At 36.3% G+C, this 23,579-nt stretch overlaps 3 protein-coding genes across 3 annotated transcripts; 1 reads left to right on the forward strand and 2 right to left on the reverse strand.

Moving 5' to 3' along the window:
* The first annotated feature begins 1,491 nt into the window (after positions 1–1,491).
* On the forward strand, positions 1,492–3,224 carry LOC137730671 (transcription factor bHLH92-like). Its single transcript, XM_068469639.1, has 3 exons — positions 1,492–1,838; positions 2,178–2,468; positions 3,138–3,224. Exons 1-3 carry the CDS (start codon positions 1,509–1,511, stop codon positions 3,222–3,224), a joined length of 708 nt encoding a protein of 235 aa, XP_068325740.1. The 5' UTR covers positions 1,492–1,508.
* Positions 3,225–12,305: 9,081 nt separating this feature from the next.
* On the reverse strand, positions 12,306–14,104 carry LOC137731052 (small ribosomal subunit protein uS19x). The gene is made up of 4 exons (XM_068470107.1): positions 13,973–14,104; positions 13,719–13,867; positions 13,563–13,620; positions 12,306–12,770 (listed from the first exon to the last, which is right to left on the reverse strand). Exons 1-4 carry the CDS (start codon positions 13,973–13,975, stop codon positions 12,522–12,524), a joined length of 459 nt encoding a protein of 152 aa, XP_068326208.1. The 5' UTR covers positions 13,976–14,104; the 3' UTR covers positions 12,306–12,521.
* Positions 14,105–15,155: 1,051 nt separating this feature from the next.
* LOC137732265 (calmodulin calcium-dependent NAD kinase-like) lies at positions 15,156–22,667 on the reverse strand. Its single transcript, XM_068471572.1, has 8 exons — positions 22,547–22,667; positions 22,274–22,477; positions 20,158–20,381; positions 18,828–18,889; positions 17,247–17,471; positions 16,869–16,998; positions 15,854–16,342; positions 15,156–15,487 (listed from the first exon to the last, which is right to left on the reverse strand). The coding sequence occupies exons 1-8, from the start codon at positions 22,557–22,559 to the stop codon at positions 15,230–15,232; spliced, it is 1,605 nt and encodes a 534-aa protein (XP_068327673.1). The 5' UTR covers positions 22,560–22,667; the 3' UTR covers positions 15,156–15,229.
* Positions 22,668–23,579: the final 912 nt, after the last annotated feature.

Here is a 23,579-nt window from a genome sequence, read left to right on the forward strand (position 1 = left end):
AACACTCATGGAGGAGACCCCCAACATGAGAATCCAGCAGCCTCATGTTGCAGGTGGTGGTGCTCCAGTGCATCATCTGTTACACTCTCATCCTCTTCCTCTTCCAATACCGCCGCGGGAAGCTCTTAATCACGGCGCAGTTCCTAGAGACCGCTGCCTCCACCATCTTCTTGGAAACAGTTGCCGACAACAGCGAAGAAGGCAAACACCACGTCAAGGTACGAAAATCCAACGCCTCCAGGCAGTCGCTCTCTGCAATGACACATCGTGTGAGATCCCAATCACCAATGGCATCAAGCAAGGCTGTTATGGACGTTAGCGACGTCTCTCATCTGGAAATTACACCGTTGAATCTGTTGCCTTCATCAAGAGGACCATCTCTTCCAATAAGATCGCGGTCTTCTCCAAGTTGCTGGATTCCATTCGACAAAGATATGAGGACGAAAAGCCTTTGCCCGTCATGGGTAAAATAACAAAGAACTCTTTTGTCCTCAGAGCAACTGGGCAACACATGATAAAAAAAATGAACGGAATATTTGTTAAAAAAATTGGAAAATCAAAAGACAGGAAATTTGACTAATTATTAGACAAAAAAATGAACGGAATTTTTTTTTAATTTTTTTTAGCACAATTAGATACCACAACCGTTTGATTTGGCTAATATTTTGCAAAAGAATTTATGCGTTGAGACGAGAGAAATAGACTATTCTAATTGTTGAAACTCAAATAAACAAAAGAATAAAATTCAAAGTGAAGTGGACATCATAAGTAGTCTTTTTTTTTTTTCTTTTTTTTTTTTCGAAAGTATTGGTATCACTTTCCTTTAAAGACTTGTCCATACGAGATTTAGCTCAAAAGCCTGGCCAACTTCACCCTCGCAACGACATTGAGCTCGAACAACTTCAGCTTAATACTGCAATTTTAAGACCAAACACGACCTAACTTAATTTTTCGCCTAACCCTCAATCATTTTTGAAATTTGATGAAGTATATGTTTGTCAAATTTCTTACAAGTAAACATGTCGTGGACGTGGACTTAAAAATGAAGGGAGATTATATTCACGCACCCCAAATTACTTCTCTACATCCTTTTATTTTTTTTTAATATTTTTCTATCAAGTATTAGTGGTGTGTAGAAAATATTAAAAAATTAAAAGGATGCGGAAAAAATAATTTGATATGTGTGAATATAATATCTCAAAATGAACATTTTATATGTGTACAATGATCAACTCAACTATTTATATCAGCCCACCAAAACGACTCCAAAGTCACTCATGTACATACAGAGGAATGATATATGTATTCTTTTAACCGAGAAATCTCGGTCACCAAAACCAGATGGTTGACCACTTGTTAAAGTCTTTTTAAGTGCAGCAAACCCAGGTCGACAAGTGCCTTATAACTGAAATTTGAAATTCCCGGCACAACACACACATCTGTCACAGAGAGAGAGAGAGAGAGAGAGAGAGAGAGAGAGAGAGAGAGAGAGAGAGAGAGAGAAGGAAATGGACCAATGTATCCTCAAAGCATTGGAAGGTGAATTGTTATGGTATGACGAGAGACCTCCAGTAGTACTGAATCAAAGCGCTTTTGTGCCGTACACAAATACACCCGTCATTGATAAGCTTCCCAATGATGTCACAAAATCCATGAATACGAACAAGAGGATGCTGCAATTCTTGAGGAAAAGCTGGCAACCTGCAACGGCAAGAAATGAAGCCGAACAGGACAGCAGACAACGGGGTTTTCGCCGCATGATCAACGAGCGCATGAGAAGGGAGAAGCACAAGCAGAGCTACTTAGCCTTGCATTCTTTACTTCCCAAGGGAACCAGGGTGGGTATATTCAGTTAACCACATTAAACTAAATTTAATATCCGTTATCAGCACTCCAAAATAGTATAGTTTCTTAATCGGATTTTCATGAAAGTGTTTTTATTGGAGTGATCCACATCACCTCTTGCACATCCTTCTGCTTTTTCTAGACATTGAGTTGATGAACAAATTAAAAGAGATTCAAGAGCCAGAATTAAAAGGGTGTTCAGAAGATGAAAAATGATGTGCAAATATCACTCCTATGAAAAATTAAGAGGAGCATATAACTATTTCGAATTGCGCAAATGAGCAAGAGATTTGTTATATAATTGTTTGGTGTTCCAATTCTACATGTTGCAGAGTGATAAGAATTGGATTGTGCAAATGACTGCTATGAACATTCAGCGGCTGAAGAGGTACAAGGAGGAATTGATCAAGAGGAACGTGGAGCTGGAAGAACTTTTGGTAGAAAATGAAAAGGAAAGAGTGAAATGGAGCAAGATTAGATTAAAGGTGGCTAATCCTACATCAGGAATTGATTCTATGTTGGAGGTTCTTAAGTGCTTGCAATATTTGGGTTTGAAAGCCAGAAATGTTCACTCTAATTTCTCTCCTGAGGAGTTTTCAGCAGAACTGGAAATTGAAACCAAGGTATGCATGCACATAATTTTGAAGTTATCATAAATTCTTGCTATTTTTTCATGTGTAATGCTAGGGAGACAAAATTTTGCAAACTAAATGATATAGAAGTTGATGATTGGATTATTATTTAAGCGTCGATAAATGTGTTCATTTCTATTGGTGACATATCATTTAATTTGCAAATTTTGTCGACAAATATAATCTCCCTAGCATTACCCTTTTCTCAAAATTAAATAAAAAGGAGTAGGATAGGTGATTTCCCCTTTAAATTTCACTCATACTAATTGATCTGATTTTGATAAGGTAAGATAAATTTGAACAAAATAAAAAAATTCATTATACCTAGTACTTTTTCTCTTTAACAACTAATCTAATATACCAAAAAAAAATAAAAAATAAAAAAAAGAATTTCAATTTGAGCGCAAAACGACAATCAGATTGTCCTAACCAAGTACTTTATTTTATTTAAAATGGTCATTACGTTTGGTTCTAGGCCAAAAATGACAACTACGTTTTAAAGCTTTGTGCTTTGCATGGACATACATAGGATAGGAAGATAGAACAATTCTTATTCATAAATTAATTGAATATAGGAGAGCGCACACGTGGTGTTTTTCACCACTCACCCCTTATATAATAAAACACTAAAATTCTGTATTTTATTGTATTTTTGGGAAGATTGGAGCTGCAGAGATAGAAGAGGCTGTGCAAGAAACACTCAATGAAGCTGAGAGGAAATTGCGTTTTCCATTTCCAGGAAGGTGAAGGCAGACAGGAATTTGGTGCTCCAATTGACATTTGACTTTTGAAATATCTCGAATTTAACTACAAGTTTATATTTTCAAGCATGACCTATTATTATACTCTAATTTAAAACGTGGAAATGATGTGATAAATGGCATACTATTATCAGAACTTTTCAAAAACTTGTTAACACCTTTTCTTTTTGGTCGGAGAAAACTTTGTATGCATGAGCACTCAGAGATCGTACGTCCGCCCACGCAAAAGTTCAAAATTTTCGAAAAACCTGTAAATTTTAGGAATTAAATTATAATTCGGAAAATCTAAGATACTTGATCAGTTTCCAATATTCGTGATTTCTGAACTTGGAAAAGAATTTGATTCCATACAGGCATTGGAAGATATCACATCAAAATGTATAAGATAAAAAGGAAACAAAGCAGCAACTTTATTTGCATTCAAACTAATTGGTGCGATTTACGGATTTAGCAAGCGCACGATGTTTACAAAAATTCTTTGATAATTTATTTAATGTAGAATCTCTCAAAAGATAGTTGAAAATAAACGGACGAACAAATGAAATATGAACATTATTTAATTAAAGGAAAAATAAATACACTAAATTGTTGGAACGGTTACAAACCATAGTTCTAAAAATCTCCGCCTAGGCATTAGACCTGGTCACCGCTCCGATTAGTCTCTGTGCGTTTGAAAATTAAGAAAGTGCGCCTAGACCCGTTTAGACGTCCGCCTAGCCCGCCTAGGCGCTTGTCTAAACCTGCCTAGGTTGCGACTTTTACTGAGACAGAAAATTGATAACTTTCATTTTGCATTCTAATTTCAATAAAATGTAAGAGACTTAAATACTTGGACGAATACTCATTATATGCTTGTTCTCATGTTTTTAATATGTTTTAATACTTTATTATTTGTCATTTTATTTTTACAATTTATGTATTCCTATATAATTATGTGTGTTTTTTTTTTTAAATAAATAGACACTTGTTTATACAATATATATACAACAAATTTATCTAAATCCGCCTAAACCCCGCTAGCCGTCTAATTTGTTGAAATAAACTAACACTAAAAAATGGCCTAGGCACTGAGCAGTGGCTTCTGTGGTGATTTTGGGCAAAACATTCAATAAATCGGAGAGAGTCTAGGCAGCGCTAGGCGGCATATGCTAGGTTGTTCCTCGTCTCTCAGCTCTGTGTATGTGCAAAGTGGAAACCCAAAAACTCTAGTTGTCTCGTGTAACGCAAAACCAGAACTTCTGTGCCTAGAAACGGAGAAGTGTTGTGCTGGCATAGCATAGACGGATGGAGAGAGGGAGATGTACGGTGGAGAGATGGAGGGTTGGAGGGAGTTGCTTTGATTTGTTGTTTTTCAAGAAAGAAGAAGATGAAAGGGATGGAAAGTTAGAAGCGGAGAAGCCGAGGTAAAAGAGAGAGAATAGGCAGCAGGGAATCGGGAAAGTGGAAAAAGATGCTTAGTGTTGTGTGAAAGTTCACCAGCCTTATAATAAAGAAAATAAACAATAATTACCCATTGTCCACTAAATAAATATATTATATAAATTGTTTAGATAATATTTTATTATTTGTTCTGTTTAAGTCAACACTATATTATACTTTCAGGATACGTTTGTTGCACTGGACTATCTCAGACTGGACTAGCTTCAGAGACTAAGCTGGAATGGCTTAGATTAGATTAATCTGGACTGATTTAGTGAAGTGTTTGGTACAACCTTAGACTAAAAACAGGATAATGGAAAACCATCACATTCATCACCAAAAAAACCAACAAAGCAATTCAGAAAAAAAAAAGTCGTACATTTTTTTTATATACAATTATAAAATTTTCATTTGATAAAGAATGATGTTAGGAGCTACAAATATGATATGGAGCTATCGAATAAGTACTACGTTGTGTATACAAAATGTATATACACGTTCTATATTATTTCTATTTGACATACAAACTCAACTCAGGGTCTTCTCCCTTCTTCCAGTGACTAGTGGACTGGTGCACTCGAATCATACTTGAGTCTGGACTCTCAATATTTGTTCTTCGCATACAAAAAGAGCTTAACCTTGTGGCCGAAGATAAGGACACGCCAACATTCCTCTCTGCACCCAGCATGTGGAAATACACTTGAGGTGCCCATCCATCCCGCTGGTTTAGGAGAGGGAACGACTGCAAGTAACAAATCAAAGCTGTGACAATTCCTACAAGACCTCCGGTGAATACGTCCTGCCAATGATTAAGTAATCATCACACGAGAGATTCCCACGAAAGCAGCACATAGTAATGGAAGAAATATAAAGCAGAGCTTTGCGGAATGACCTCTATGATCAAACACTTTGATCTTCTCGGACAAATACCATGCAAGAAAACCAAGAACTGCAAATAAAACTGAAGTATTTCAGCACTGGGAAGCAAACAACAACATTTTTTTGCATTTATTTACATAACTGAGATTAAATGAACAATTGTAAAAAGCAATTAAAATAGAATCGAGGGATATGATGAATGGGAAAGTACAACAGACAAAAACAAACAACTGAACCCAGTGCACCAGGCTACTGCCATCGCAGCCATTGCAGAGTCATTGCAAAGTAGATACGTAGACAAACAATTAATGAATTTGGCTCCCAGTTTTCGATTTATTTATTAATAATTTATCAAACACAACACTCAAACTCCAAAGCTCTGCATCTACATCTAAATTCTTTGTCTTTAATACTAGTTTTCTAATCAAAAGCCTTTTGTCCATCACTCTAAGGGTGATATCCAGAGCTCATGCATAGTTTGGAATTTTGTAGTTTAAAGAACTCCCTCCAAAAGGCATTGACAAAAATGGGGTCTCTATCACTAACAATGGCTCTCCAAAAGGCATTGACAAAGATGGGGTCTCTATCACTAACAATGGACTAAGGCATGCCGTGCAATTTAAACACATTATCAAGGAAAACTTGTGCAACTCCAGCTGCTGCGTATGGTTATAAAATGAGAGTACGTAGATAGCCTATCCACCATAACCATGATCACCGATTTCCCTTCGCGCAGAGGCAGCCCAGTAATGAAATCCATATTAATATTAGTCCACACATGAAGGGTAATAGGCAGTGGATGCAACAAATTTGGAGGAAAGTTTGCTTCATACTTGTTTTGCTGACATACATGGCAAGTAGCTATGAACTGTCACACATCCTTCTTCATTCCATGCCAATAGAATCGTTTCTTCAATTGGTGATAAGTCTTCACCACTCCTTGGTGACCCGCAGTTGGGGTTGAGTGATGTTCTTCCAACAGTTTAATTTTCCACTCAGAATCTGGACTTAAAACAATCCTCTTCTTGTAACATAAGAACCCATTATCAATTGAGAACTTAGCAATTGGTGAGTTTCCAGTGCTAGTATTAAGGCTCTCGAAAACCTCTCTGGTCTTTGTTGCAATCCAATTATCATGTTCATTGTACCTCCTAAAATCATCCAACCACCCACCATATGGATATGAAATGGATGCACATTCCAAAATAACAAGGGAAGAGGCTTCTTGAAGTGTAGAATGACGATGGACCCGAGATAGTGCATCAGCCACAACATTGTCATGACCCGATTTATATAAGATTTCCTAATCAAAGCCCAGAAGTTTTGACATCCATTTTTGTTGGAAAAGGGTTATTAGCCCGTTGGTTTAGGAGTATTTGAGGCTGTTATGGTCTGTTTTGATGACGAAATGTCGACCTTGGAGGTAATTTTTCCATTTCTTCACTGCATAGACAATGGCAATCAATTCCCTATCATAGGTGGATAAAGATTGGTTCCTAGGACCGAATGATTAACTAGTGAAAGCTATGGGCCTCCTTCCTTGTTGTAGTACTGCACCAATACCACAACTTGAAACATCACATTCAATTTCAAAGGGTTTAGAAAAATCAAGAAGTACCAAGACTTGGGGTGAGACCATGGTAGCAGTAAGCTTGTTAAAAGCTACTACAGCCGCACTAGACCATTCAAAACTGTCATTTTTGGTGAGATTGTACAGGGGTTGATAGATTCCCCCATATCCGGGAATAAACTTCGTGTAATAACTTGTTAACCTTATAAAACCTTGCAACTGCTTGACATTCTTAGGCTCGGGCCGGTCCTTGATTACTTGCAGTTTGTTTAGATCAGTTTCCACCCCCTCTTGAGATACAATATGGCCCAAATACTCAACCTTACACTGTCCAAATGAACACTTAGAGCTCTTGGGATACAATTTACTGTGTTACAACTTGTCAAAATACCAATCTGAGATGTACCAAATGATCAGACCAACTCTTGCTATAAATCAACAAATCATCAAAGAAGACAAGCACAAACTTTCTTAGATAAGGTTTAAAGAGATCATTCATTAAGTTTTGGAAAGTTGCTGGAGCATTGGTGAGACCGAAGGGCATAACCAAGAACTCATAATGGCCTTCATGTGTTTGGAAGGCAATTTTTGGTATATCAGCAGGATTCATAAGTATTTGATGGTACCCCGATCTTAAATCCAATTTAGAAAAATAGTGAGCACCAAACAACTCATCAAGTAAGTCATCAATTAAAGGGATTGGGTACTTATCCTTCACTATGAGCGCATTAAGTTCCTGATAATCAATGCACATCCACCATGTGCCCTCCTTCTTCTTCACCAAGAGCACGGGAAAGGAAAAAGAACTGTGACTGGGCCGAATAAATCCTGCATTCAAGAGCTCCTGCACAGCCTTCTCAATCTCTTTCTTTTGTAACGAGCCATAGTGATATGGCCTAATGTTGGGTGGTTTAGCATCGAGCAACAAAGGAATGTGGTGATCATATATTCTCAAAGGGTGTAATTGAGAAGTGGCAGCAAACAACTCCTCAAAATCATCAAGAAGGGATTGTAGCACTTGCAATTGGGAATGAGTAAGATCACGATCCTCAAACTGTTTAGTTTCCATGGAATACAGAAGCAACCCCATATTAGAAGTGTAAAGTTCCCCGTCCAATTGTTGCAGGGTGACCTCTTGGATTGATGAATCTATAGGGGTAGTGTGAATTTGTGTTGGTTTTTTGTAAAGGCCATAATTAAGTGTTGGAAATCCCACAAAACTGGGCTAACTGTAGACAACCAGTGAACCCCCAATACTACATCACAGCCACCCAAGGGTAAGGAAAATAAGTCCATTATGCAATTGTAGCCTCCCAAAGAAAGAGCTACAGAATTAGAACACCCTGAGCTTTTGACCTATCCCCTATCCGCAATCATAACTTCAAAAGGACTAGTAGCTTAGACTGGGAGACCCTAACGTTTCTGCAACTTCGAATCAATGAAGTTGTCAGTGCTGCCCGAGTCTAAGAGGATAATGATAGTGTGACCCCCAATGGTTCCCTTAACCTTCATAGTTCGAAGGTTTGGTGTCGGGGCAGTGCCATAAAAGGCACAAGAATTGAGTTCCATAACCTACAATTCATGATCAGCATCCTCCACAACACAATCCTCAGGAAAGAAGGCATAAATGACATCCATCATGAGCAACTGTTTGAGATTGCATTTATGCCCCTTAACCCATTTATCTTTACAAAACCAACACTCTCCCCATTCACGTTTCTGTTGGATTTCAGTAGGAGTCAATTTCTTGATGGGTAAGTTAACCGGATGCAATACAGTGTGAGTAGGAGGGGTTGTGACTACAGATTTAACAGAAATAGAGACCCGAGAGGAAGGAAGTTTTAATTCAGCAAGTTTGGTGTCCAATTGCATAGCAATAGCAATGGCCTCATGCATATTGGCAGGTTTCAACAATTTAACATCGTATTTCAATTCACGTTTAAGGCCACCCAAGATACAACTCTTAAGCAAAATTGGGCCCAAATCAAAGGTTCGGTTAGCAAGCCTTCGAAATTCAAGGATATACTCACGTAAGGTACCTGTTTGGCGAAGTTTGAACAAGGACTCGGCCCTATCATCAAACTCAAAGGTGCCGAACTCCAGACAAAAGGCTTGAGTGAAATCCTCCCAATGAGGGGTGGAACGAGGCGGTGAACACCTTTTGATTCTTCAACGTGTGATAGAAGGAAAAGAACTGGTCAGCCTTATAGATCCAGGCCAACGGATTATCCTCCTCCATGAAATGAGGAAAATTAACTTGGAGGAGACCACACCGGTCGTGGTTGCAGAGACCACGAGGGAAAGGAATCGGATCTCGATCACGTTGAGGACTAAGAATAAAATTCCCCGTTGTAGAAGACCCACCACCCTTTAGTACGAGTTGTGAGTTCACGCCGAAATTGCGTGAAATAAAGGGGACGTTGTTGATCGAGTTGAGTGGCGAGTTAGCCGGAAAGTTGAGAATCAATGGCAGAAGCTACCGCTGCGTTAACCGAAAAGTTGACATTCTCAGCGATGAGATTGGGAATGGAGGCGAAGACGACCTCCAAAGCAGAGACACGAGCATCCATGGTAGTTACACGCGTAACGGCAATATGGCAGGTCATGCACGGAAGGGAGCCAAGATCGTTGGGTGATACCAATGTTAGTATCCCAATAATCTGGGTTTAACCTTGACCTGCAGCAATGGTGGAAGTGTAGAGAGAAGAAAAAGGCAAATCGAAAAAGAGTTTAATATTGATTTTTCATATCCTCTCTTTGCCACAATCTAAGGGAATATGACAACCACTTTGCTACCTTCACCGAGTGTGTGAATGCCAACTCACAGAATAACCAAAAGTTTACTTAACTACCCTTCCAAATTAGACTCTGTTACAAAGACCCCCAATTTCCACTAACAATTAACTCCCTATTACAATTTTATCCAATGCCCTGCTATTAAAGGAATATGACAACTAAAATCACAACAGACTGCAGGTCATCATTCCCAATGGAAATCAGCGTTATATGTCGTGGCTTGTCCATATGTGAATGTGGGTTTGGGGACGACGGCATAAACGACATCGTTTTCTTTTTCTTTTCTTTTTTTTTTAGGGAGAAAGAGTTGATGGCTCTCGACTTCGCTGCTTGTGATGTAGCTCAGTCACGCAGATTACAGGCCTGGTTATGGTGGCTCGATGATGCGGTGCAACTGGAAGCCAGCGGCTCGCGATTTGGGTTTTTTTTTTTCAATTTCCAGATTATAAATTAATTCAACTTCATGCATATTCAACATATAATTCAATGTATGGACATGTATTTGATGCAATTCATGACAATATCAATTCACATAATTCAACAATTATGGATATAATGCATACACAATTTATGTAGAATCTAAAATTCAAAAAATGTAAGTTGTGTCATGCATTTTGGTGAATGTTCATGCTATCAGGGCTGCAAAAATATTGAGATAAAAATCGTTGTTTTGGAAAAACTTGATTGCGTGATGATATTGATGAACTGATTTGATGCAGAAAACTTCCATGTTAGATTCCTAAGCACATCGGTAGGAGCGTGCTGATAACGTGTTGTGACTTATATTAATCTAACAAGGGAGAGAGGGGGCCCAAGAGAGAGAAAGAGAAAGAGAGATGTGTTTGTAGGGTTGTGTAGATGATGTGTTATTGCCCCTACTTAATGCCTTTATTTATAGTAATAAGGGAGGGAAGAATCCTTCTCCTCCAAGGAATACAAGTCCTAATGGGGAAAAATAACTAGTATCCAATCTAATCTATGATTTACACAATCATACTTAAATACAATGTTTATAACACTTTGGAGTAAAAAAAAAAAGCTCTTCTTTCAGAAACTTCAAGCCATGAAACACTTGCATTTTATTATAAAGGAAAATTGATGCGCTTTAGGATATGTGTTTTTTTTTTTTTAAGAGTGGTGCTATTCACACACTAGTTTTTTATTTCTCATACGCTCTTCTTAATTTTTAGCTGTCAGATAATATGAATTGAAGAAGATCAATGGAAAAAAATTAACAAGGTGTTGGGAAAGTAAAAAGGCATGTCATTGGATCCAAAACATAGTACGCTAGAAGGAGCCAACCCTAAATCCCAAATGCACAAAATGCACCTCTAGACCCTCACTATGTTTGAATGAGAGAAATAAATTTAGAATTTTGATAAAAGTCAGAATTTATAAATTGACATGCACCAATTCCCTTGTTTGAATTCATAAACATAGAAATTGAGACTGTGTGGAAATAAAAAAAACTTGGAATTTGGGACCTCCAATTCCATGTAAATAGTTGTCATTTTTCTAATTTCTATGATTGAGAGTTTAAAAAAAAACAAATTCCGTATTTAATTTCATTGTTCTTTTAGGTTAACCAAACAAGAAAATTCACAAATTCTAAAAAATAAAATCCCGTCATTTAACTTCCTTCATGTTAAATTTCTTCATCCAAACATAGTGGGTGGGGGAGTGGGTAAGCCTCACAATAGGCTAGCAATAATATAGTTCAAATTCATTTTTAGCAAAAATCGAATCTAACAATATTGTGACTACTCAAGTCAATGTTTATAGCCTAAAATCCAACTCCTGGAAAAGGATCCAAGACTTGCAAAGGTATTTATCGTGTTTTTGGTAATTTCGTGTTTTCGAACGGTGCTTTATGTTGGCTAATGCGTAACGACTTGGATGAAAAAGGTTACGTAGTTCTAACCCTTGACACTTCCACCGAGAAATTTCACCAGTTTTCCATACCGACCCCTGCCTATGATTATTCGAAGCTGAATTTGGAGGTTTTGGGAGACTCTTTATATATTTGTGTTCATCATTCCCAATCCCCAAATGATTTTTGGATCATGAAGGAATATAGTGTCAGAATCTTGGACCCTGCTTTATCTTATTAGAGGGGAGTTGTCCCTGGGATGCTTTCTAACCGCAAAACTTTGGTTCGTTCAAAGAATGGCAAAATGGTTCTTTTGGTCACAGATGACATCTCCAATAGGCTTACTTGGTTTGATTTAGAGGGAAATGTGGCAACGAAGTTGAAGTTTGCGGTCTGCCTAGTCACTTTGTAGCAACCATTTGTGTATCGCCTTAAAGTATTGGATGCGGGAGATCAGAAAATTGGCTGCAAACTCTTTCGCGAAGAGAAAATATAGAACAATGACATACTGTCGTGATTCAAGATAACACGCATTTAACTTCAACTATGCTGACATTAAATTGAGCGTTCAGAATCAGATCATAGTCTGCGCATCCAAAGGACCACAATAGTAAATATAACTTCCATCTAAATAGTAATCAAGATATGGTCATAATATAAAAAACTGAAAAGCAATGAGCAAAAATGCAATCGACATCAAAGTCTGGAAGAAATAACATGACCAGACATCTAGACCGCTGGCAAAAATCTCACTTAAGAGGAATGAACCTTGAAGAGTGGGTGGCACCAATACCAGGTCTACCGTGCTTCACAGGCTTGTATGAGATTGAGAACTCAGCAAGGTAGTGGCTGATCATCTCAGGCTTGATTTCAACCTGATTGAAGGTCTTACCATTGTACACTCCAATGATGCTTCCAATCATTTCCGGAACTATAATCATGTTACGCAGGTGAGTACGGACTGGCTCTGGCTTTTCACCGGGTGGAGCCTCCCTTTTCTGTTACAAGCACAAAGAAACACCCATTAGGTCCACACTTTCCTCAACCATGGAAGCAAATGACAATATGCATCAGAACTGAACGACGAAAAGGAAGATATGCTTGATCCCGACACTAAAATAGTATGCTGCAACGTTCATTTTTCACTAGTGAATAGTGATTAATCAAGGCAATGTCTTATACAGGCATTCATTTCAAACTTTTGTTTTCATAATTGCTCCTTGTAAAATATTCATGATAATATATCAAAATCGATATCCAATCAATCAAATACAGCTTCAGCTAAATCCAACAACAGAACAGTGTCCTAAACAGTAGTCCCATTTCGATTATGCCTTCTAAGGGGTGTATAGACTACTACATTCGAGTATACAAGTCATTCCTACATTATTTATACATTGATCAATCAATTTATGAGCCAAACCTCTGTAAGCGTAATAAAACAAACGGACAAGAAAATCCACACAAGTCCCATGTGTTTACAGTACAAAACCAAAGCACATATTTTAAGTAGATCAGGAATATCAGGTCCCCATTTCCAGAACACAAAACACATGTAGACAAAGTTAAATCAATTCCCGATATGAAATTAGATTCATTACATGAATTAGATGCATAGTGTGTACATAACATATGCTTGACAGAGGGTGGACAAGCTCAGGACCGACGTTGGCGTTAACTATTATGCATCGAAAACAAATAAGCTGATAACTCAGTTATAAATAACGCATCATTCTCATTTTAAACCATCACGAACCACATCAGCAAACTGATAAGTTCTGAAGTATTACCGCTTTGCGCAGCTTCTTGATCAAAGCCATGGGCTTGCGCTTCAGACCCCTCTGAAACCTACCAACCACAAAAATTCCAAAAAGATCAATTAAAACCCAATTCACAAAACCACCAATAAATCAAACAAAGAGATCGCATCGACCCATCTGTATTACCTTCTGCGCGCTCTGGCAGGGAAGAGCTTGACAAGCTCATCAGTGGACATGTCGAGCAGAGCATCCAAATCGACGCCCCTGAAGCTGAACTTCTTGAATGTTCTCTTCTTCGGAACTCCGGCCGCCGCAACATCGGCCTCAACGTCAGCCTGAAACACCCAAACATAGAGAAAGAGAGAGAGTTAGGAGAGATAAAGTACCAGTGAAATGATGCGATTCAGAGAGAGGTAGAGAGTGGGGATTTGGAGACTTACCATGGTGTAGCTTTCGGTATCGGAAACGCTAGGCGGGAGCAAAGCTTGGAAGAATTCGGATCTGTGAGTGGCCGCTAGGGTTTTCTGATGCAAAGGGGTTTTTCTTTTCAAGCTGAATTTATATAATCTCGATTATGTGGTGCTGGCGGCTCAGGTTTTGTGTTTAACCCCAAGGGTCTGACGGATATGGATTTCATCCGGATTCAAATTGCGGGAATTCTAGTGATCTTCATATATGAAATATTTATCGTATATTGTGCGATCAAAAAATTATTTAAATTTTATTATTTAAAATTAAACACAAATAGATTACGATGAAACGGTTAGGATGTGGGATCCCTAGGATCTCTATCTACACTAAGGATAGAGGGTGGGCTTAATCTCACAATGGGCTAGCAATAACGTGGTTCGAATTCACCTTTGGCGAGAATCGAATTAAGATTTCTTACTTACAAGTGAAAATAAATATCATTAAACCGTAGTACTAAATAACGACAAATGTTGCACTTGAGTCCATACTATGATCAGTACGTTTTATTTTTCATTTTTTTCATTTGTGTGTGTGTCTATGGTGCCCAAGTCAACTACTTTGCTAAAAAGGACAATATATTTCCTAAAGAAAACTATTTGGCTGCTGCTAAATTTGTAGCAGCTAAGTAGTGTCCTATCCTAAATATCTAAACTAGACATAAAGGGGTCTTCAACAGGACAATGATTTATATGAAACGGGTTTACCATCATATGACGTTTCTTGTTCAATAACATATCGTCATGTAAAAATTTTTCTCTACGTGGCAATGTATTATTGAATCTTAATGTCACGTAACAGTAAACTCGTTTCGTATAAGTTGTTCTTCTCATAGTTAAACAAAACAATGACCTAATAAAGGTTCAACTTATCCTACTCATCTCATAACAAAATAAGAAGCAAATTCCGCAATGACAGTAGCCCCACTACTAAAGTGACAACCTGTGGGGAGAGTTTTGAGTCTACATTTTTTATGTATCATTTTTGTTAAGGCACATGCAATCGTATATATAAAGTGAGGTTTTCGGGGACGGAATTTTGTTGAAGTGCTTTGTACTCTTGTATAATGTATTGGTCTCTTTGATTTTTTTTTTTTTTTTTTCGGCTTATTAGTAGCAATATTCGACGAGGGATTTATTTTGATATCTGATGACAGTGAATTATATATTTCATTTTTGTATGCACAGAATTCCAATAAACACAAAATTAAACAAGAACTAAGTTGATGATTAACCCAATTTGTTAGCAGTGTATGAAATTTCAATTTTTTGAATGATAGCCCTTAGCTTAAGCTGAAGGCTGGGCCTTGAGGAGCACAAAACAATATCTTTCCAGAGAGAACCAGGCTCGAGAATAAGGCTTGGGTTCTGCATGTAAAGCTCGTATATGGATTCTGCCTTGGAGTTCAAATTGCTCAAGTTTGTCAGGCACTTGATCTCTTCCTGATCGACTAGCAACTTGTTGTCTCCATCCTTCCATCCTATTCGCTGCATTTTATGCACAAATCCAAGTTAGTAAATTTCATGCCATGCATATGGCCGTATTGGCAATGCTTGAAAAAAAAAGTTAATATCATTTCTAGGATGTAAAAGATTTTCAGACTTTATGATAAATAACTTAACTTGCGTCTCTTTCAAAAAGCACTTCATCATTTTCTATACAACTTCTATATATATCCTTCTGATAAAAACGTTTTTAATGTGCAAAAGTGTTTTCTACAAAATATTTCCAAGTGAGTCCGTCAATGTGGTGGTTGAATTAACACATCATCAGAAAATGTCATCTAAAATTGTGGTCTCCATAACAACATTACTTCAAAGTAAGTAGCTTTTGAGGGTACAAAATTAAATTACCTTTGGAGGACCAGCCGTAGCATTGGTGCAGTAGAGCCTGGCATTGTCAACAAGCTGGCAATATCTATAAAATGAACTAGCAAATCTCTTGTGCGAATTCAACTGTGAACTGACCCTCACTGCCCTCCCGACCATGATAGCTCTTCTTATGCCTCTAACAACAGCTAAATAAGCATCACAAACCACTCCAACCAACTCTATTCTGTAGGGTTTTCTCCTGGGTTCCTCCCCATTATCTATCTTCTGCTGGTCCTGATGATCCTCTTCTTCATCCACTCGTTCCCAATAGTTTTCGGTAATGGTGCCATCCTTCTCCACCTTGTATCCGACCCCCATGCGGTAGCGGCAGTTGTGAACATCCCGGGCCATGTCTATTGTCTGCTCAACAAAGGGCAGCCATGATAGAGTGCTGTCCATGATTACATCCCTTCCTTCATTGAGTGCAGTCACTAGAAGCGATGATGCAGCATCAGTGGATGATTGGTGCACCTGCATTGATCAATCAGTTAGTTGATGCAACTATATGATGGAATTATCCCATTTGAAAATTGCTACAAAAGCACATTCTTAGATCATCTAGCTCATCAAAAAATGTGGCAGACATATACGTCATACATCAACTATCATGATTAACTGTAATGACATCAATTGCGATGTTTGATTAACTAATGTAAGGGTATAATGCAAAATGTGTGCATTTATATAACCTTGATGTAGAAATTCTTTGTGCAGGGATAACATGACGCGCGCCTTGAAGATACCTCAGTTTTACAGTTTACTCAAAATTTTCCACTTTTATCCCATTGATTGACATGGTTGATTGTTAAGAGTATAGAATGGTCCTTCAGAGCTTAGACCTTATGGTTTTAAGTATCAAATTTCGAGCACCTACAACCTAAGATCTAGCCAGGCGATTAATCAATCCGAGATTAGAAATCTAAAGTCACTGTCTCCCAGGTTAAATTGTGATAAACAAAATTAACTAAATGAGAGAGAGAGAGAGAGATTTAATTACTAGCTCAGCGGTTTGGAGCATGTCACTGTGGTGACCTCTAGAGCTAAGGGCTCTGTAAAGGACGTCCGTCTCTTTGAAAGCATCAGCCTCTACTACCACAGCATTTGCTGCTGCTCCTGACCAGAATGATCTGCCAAATATGGACATGCATACTAAGCACACTCCATTAATCACTAAATGATCCTCATGCCTCGTTTGGTCTCTAAGATTGGTTTGACTTGGATAACTTATTAGTTTTAACAAATGTTGAATGAAGAAGTAGATGTCAACTTGCATGGTTTGTCCAAGTCGAAAGTAGAAGAAGCATTAGTCATGAAGAAAACTTGTTCTGCCCAATATTAGACACGGAAACAAGGCGCAAGCGTGTATGAAAATTACTCTTTGAGAATATCTTTGAGGACAGTGCTTTTGCCACCGCCCATTCCACCACCTATAAGAAGAAGCACGGGACTCCTCTCACTATGGGCCACCGGCTTCATCACGTCCGTACATTGTGGTTCTCCCTTTATTGCAGTGCTTCCAATGGCTTTCATTTCATCTACCAAAGTAGAGAACACCCTTGTCATCTTTAGCTCCTTGCTGATCCTCTCAAATCTCTGCTTCCTATATGTCAAAACAAAATAAGCAAATTCTCACCAAATTTAAAAAACAAATTAGCAATTCAAAATTCGTCTAGTACATAAATAGTCTCATCAATTTCAAATTCTCCTCCCAAAAAATGTTATTTTTTCTTCTTCCAAATGTTAAAACATCGTGAAATTTGAACCATTTGATCTTGGTCAAACACTCAATGACCAAGATTTAGCCGTTAAAGGTCTTGGAATATCTCATCTGTGCCACGCTAGAAAAGTATCAAATTATCTCATTTATGCCACGCATATTCGGCCCAGAGGCAAAGCGAACAAGACACGTGCCCTCGACATCACTTTAAATCAGGCCTCATATTTTCTTCACACCCTTATTATATACCTTAAAACTTTCATAATTCATAGTATTCTTGATTCGAAAGAAGGAAAAAAGAAACTCTTCTTCTCATAAATCTAATTTGATGCATCCCAAATTTTTATTGTTGTGAAGAAAAATCATAATAAGGTACTAAATTTGGAAGGCCTCATTTCATTTTCGTCATAGGTCTCAGTTTAGCACGGCTCTGGTGCCATGTAAGCAGTTTCGACAAATTGTTACCAAATTTTGACGGTAGAATGCAAAGTGAGACATGAGTAGAGTTTCAGGATTAGGTTAAGTAGCAAATTTTTTTTTTTTTTTTTTGGTCAAAAGGTTAAGTAGCAAAATTTGAGTTTCATGAAAATAAATGTAATTATAGAAGTCCTTTTTTTCATACTAAGTTCGTATATGTGTGACGTTTTGGCATATAGTGAAAAGCTTTATGTATTATGCAAAATGCCTAGTGCTTCCCGACGACAATGATGATGGTATTAGTACATGAAAGAACTTTTTTTTACGACTAATGTTATTCATACTATGTTTTTATACCATATTTGGTATCTGATGTGGACAGCCACATCATTTGAAAAGTTTGCAAAACCTAAGGAAAGAAGGAGAAAGACTCCTCGTATACCACAATCTTTATTTTATTAACTAGTTTTTCTTAATTATTAGTTTATTAAATAATGAACTAAATTTAAAAATCTGATTAATTCAAATGATGTGATTGTCCACATCAAATGTCACCTAAGGTGGTATGAAGATTTGGTACAAAAACATAGTATAAATAACATTACTCTTTTTTTACTCGAAAATAATTTCCTTTCATGTATTCAAGAATACTTGAACTGAAAATTTCTACCCTATTTCAGTAGAGTTGGGAGAAAAATTATGAGTGGGATAAGTTAAATTAATACGCAAAATTATTTATGATTATTAGGTAATTAACTAAATGGGAGAATTTAAAAAAAAAAAAGAAAAAAAAAAGAAAGAACCCTAAATGGGAGAATTAACCTGGTAGCTGCCAATACCATGTCTTTGAGCTTCGTCATCTTCTTAGTCTCTGCATTCAAAATCTGCAAGATAAATAACTGATGAATAAAATATTATATTGCGATTAATTAATTAAGAAGGCTAAAACAGAAAAGAGAAGAACCCAAATGCTAGTTTATTTTATATTAATTTCTAGGTGGACTTTTTGTCTGGAATTAATTGGTACATTGACATTATTGATTTAAATTTTGAGAGGTTTTGATACAGATGCCCGGTTTTAAAATTTTGCGATTAAACATTTTCCTACAATTTAGGTGCCACATAGATTAGAAGTAGTCTTTTTTATAATTTAAATTACCCAACTTGCCATTATATAAATATACTTTTTTAATTCCTAGATAATACATCGAAACTCCTAAAATCTTGTAGATAAATATTGTAGAATTTAATTCCAATAAAAAGTCTTTCAAAATACCCATGATTGCGACTTGCCATTATATTTAATATACCTTTTAATTTTCTTAGATAATATCTCAAAACTCCTAAAATCTTGTAGATAAATATTGTAGTATTCAATTTTAATAAAAAGTCTTTCAAATTACACATGAAAAGTAGATTTCTTCTTGGTACATATTTGATACGTTACTTAATATATATTCTTGGTACATATTTGGTATGTTTGTTTTCTTTTTTGTATGTATTTGGTACATTTATATTTATTTAAAAAAAAACATATTTGGTACATACGTTACTTTATATATCTTCTTGGTACGTATTTGGTACGTTCATATTTCTTTTTTGTATGTATTTGGTACATTTATATATTATTTTGGTACGTTTATATTTATTTAAAAAAAACATATTTGGTAAGTTACTTTATATATCTTCTTGGTACGTATTCGGTACGTTTAAATATATTATATGAACGTACCAGCCTCAAGCTTCCGAAAATAGAGAATACGTCAAATTATCTCACATAATATCAATATAAAATAGTGAAAACAACTACTAATTGAAATGGATAAGTCCATTCAAAATTCAAAAATGAAGATCACAGAATTCTAACGTGAGAGAAGAACCTAGCTTCGTAAAAAAAGGCCACATACAAAAATACATCAACATTAAAGGATAATAATTAACATTTTAAATTAAAAAAAAAACACAATAATTATATGTAATCTAAATAAATATAAAAATGCTGACATTGCTATTATTTAGGCGTCCTAATCAAATTTCAAAATAGAACCAATGTTCAATCCAAAAAGTATTAGAAATGTGTAGAGGATTCTAATTTCTCCTTAAATTTTTCCAATTTCTGGGTAATATTATGTGTGTGTGTGTATTCATATACCTGACTAATCATTAGAGTAGCTTGGCTCCAATGAAATGCAAAATAACTGAGGATGCATCCATCAAATTCGTCAATCAAATTTCCGTAGAGAGAATCTTGATCTGCTTCTGAAGCGAAATATTCGTAGATGTTTTCTTCACACCCTTTCGTTTTTCTCAAGTAATCATAAGCTAACTTGCATAGCTGGGGGCACTCATTTGCATCCAAAATTCCCAGTTGCCTAGCTGCACATAAAACAAGCAAAATTAAGCGCTTTAAAATAAATATAATTTGGTAATTTAGCAAGAAAAAGTTAGTAACAAGACTGTTACATCCTGGCCCGAACCCTCATCATATTCCAGACTCGACTTCACCGTAGCACAATATTATCCACTTTGAGCCCCAACCACGCCCTCACGGTTTTGTTTTTGGGAACTCATACGAGAACTTCCCAGTGGATCATCCATTCTGGGAATGCTCTCACCCAAGCTCGCTTAACTTCGGAGTTCCGATGGAATCCGAAGCCAGTGAGTTCTCAAAAGGTCTCGTGATACATAAAGATGGGAATATATATATATATATATATATATATATATATATATATATATATATATATATATATAAAGCTTACATGATCTACTCCTCTGGGCGATGTGGAATGTTACAATCCACCACCCTTAGGGGCCCGACTTCCTCGTAGGCACACTTCTGGTCAGGGATTGGCTCTGATACCAAATTGTCACATCCCGGCCTGGGCCCCCACCACAACCCAGGCTTGACTCCACTGTAGCACGATATTGTCTATTTTGGATCCCGACCACGCCATCACGGTTTTGTTTCTGGGAGCTCACACGAGAACTTCCCAGTGGATCACCCATCCTAGGATTGCTCTCACGCGAACTCGCTTAACTTCAGAGTTTCGATGAACTCCGAATCCAGTAAGTTCCCAAAAGGCCTCGTGCTAGCTAAAGATGGGAATATACATATAAGGCTTACATGATCCACTCCCCTGAACGATGTGAGATGTTACAAAGACTCAATGTTAGAATTCTCTATTAATTATGTAACATAAATAACTTGTAAAAATTTGAAAACATAAAAAATTACTAACTAAAATATTATATTAACTTGGTTCAAAGATGGGTCAATTTCATTCTCTCCCCAAACATGTGAAACTTTCTTTTTTATTCAATAAAACTCTTTCTCATACCATAAAATAAAATTTAACTTAGTCCTATGAATTAATTTAAAATTTTCGAATATCAAAACAAGTTGACTTTGTAGAAGAAGTTTTTTTTTTTTCCCTCTTAAAAAGGAGAACAACTGGTGGCAAGCCATCAATTGTCCATCCTTTTCGGGCTTGAAAAGGCTGAAATTTTTTTGTAATAGAAGGTTAATTAGCTACCAAATAATACATGTTATAAATACCAACTAGCTAGCTATTCCAACTTGACTTCTGGACCGAGATCCAAGTTTAAATTCTTCTTCCCAATTTAAGAAAGTAATATAACTATATGTTCTTTTCTAGAAAAGAAATATTAAAATATGTATTTTAATATTCTTACGTCTAGTTTGCAAATACATTTTTAGAATCGAGTTCTTCATGATATGTATTTGTAATTTTTTTTTAACAACGAAAAATATCGTAATTTTCTTCTTCAAAAAAAAAAAAAAAAAAAACATTCAGGACTAGTTTTGAATATTTTCATTGACTAAAGTTAAAGAAAAGAGATAAAGGTGTATTTAATTAGAATTTTAAATTTTTTTTAAAAGAGTTTGCAATTCAGATCTATTCAATCAATATTTTAAATAATGGAAAAAAATCAATATTTTAAATAAATTTATGGAATTTTATGGGTAACAATTAAAATTCAAGTATATTCATTTCAAATTTTAAAGTAGTCCGTAAAGCTTTATGTATATTTAATTAATATTTGATTTTAAAATATTTTTAAAAATGAAAGGATTTTAATAAACTAGGGATTTTATTGTGTATTTTAATCATTAGGCTGATCCCCCAAGATTTATAACGGTTCTAAAAATCTTTCAAAATTTCAATTGAATAAATATTGAAATAAAAGGTAATAATGTGTAAGATATTTGACTTAGGTTTTTCCGGTATGATCTAGAAATTTACCAACATAATGGGAGAATCTTTCGATATTCCTAACGCGGCCGGATTCCGTCCTCTCTATTCGTGGAGTGATGTTGTTTGGGGCTCTCAACGCCTTAGACGACTTTTTCCGGCGATAAATGCTCGTGGCAGCAGCAGCAACCAGAAGGCCAACAAAGGAGGCAGCCAAGATGTGCACTGTGAGGTTGACCTTGCCATACCCACCATCTAAAATATATATGTCAATTAGAAAGCTTGATGGTAGAGAGAGAGAGTGAGAGGTTGGCTTTGGCTTACCATGGTGATCCATCTTGCTGGAACTCGGAGAGACAGAACAGGAGTGATATGATGAAGCTTTGAGGGGATTTTGAGATGCCTTCTAGTTCCAGCTACAATCAGCTTTGTTGGTGCTTTCTTTATGACGTTGATATGATATGATATATTATTCTATTCCATGACAAAAATATCTTATTTTATGATTTTTTTTTTTTTTTTTGTGTTTTTTTTTTGTTTTGAACAAATGTCAATGTCATTATTTGGTTTACATTAATGTGGGAGTGGGCTTATTAAGTCCGACAAATATTTTGATAAACGGGCTTAGCATGCGTCTACACTTTTGTACATATGTTTGTTTGGAATGATCATTCTCTTTGTAGGGATCTTGAAAATCCTCTAATCATATCCGTTCATCGTACATCGTATGATAAAAAATTATTTTAATTTTTTTATTTAAAATTAAATATAAATAGTAACTGACGAAAATTGACTGCACGATATACGATGAACGAATATGATTGGAAGATCATTGAAATCCTCACAAAGAAAATCCGAAAAGGATTCTCATTCGTTTGTTTGAGACAATAAAACACAAGAGTTATGAGTCTGAGTAGTTGATTGATGGGTCATGCATTATGTCGATCCTTATTGTGGGTCATTCATTATGTCGATCCCTATTCTAAGAGCAGAATCATCTATTCTAAGAGCAGTTCTACCGTGGGAAATGCCCCCTCCCGAGCTATTCACTATTTAATCCACCTAGTGAACAGTAATTGCCCTTAATGAACAGTAACTGTCTTTTGCATCTCCATTCCTACACTAAATAGTCCTGGCAATAGGCAATAAAATATTAGTATTTTTTATTATTTATAAAATAATACGAAATAATTTAATTTGTAATTTCAGATAAGATTTTTAATCGTTCTTATTGCGTCACGTGTCATTATCCGAAAAGACAATTATTGGTGATGGATTTCGATAATATTTTTATCCAATCATGTCGTGCCACGTGTCGTTACCTTTTCAGAATTGTTGATGATAGATTTCCGATAAG

Source organism: Pyrus communis, chromosome 4, assembly GCF_963583255.1.
Source record: "Pyrus communis chromosome 4, drPyrComm1.1, whole genome shotgun sequence".
NCBI lineage: Eukaryota > Viridiplantae > Streptophyta > Magnoliopsida > Rosales > Rosaceae > Pyrus > Pyrus communis.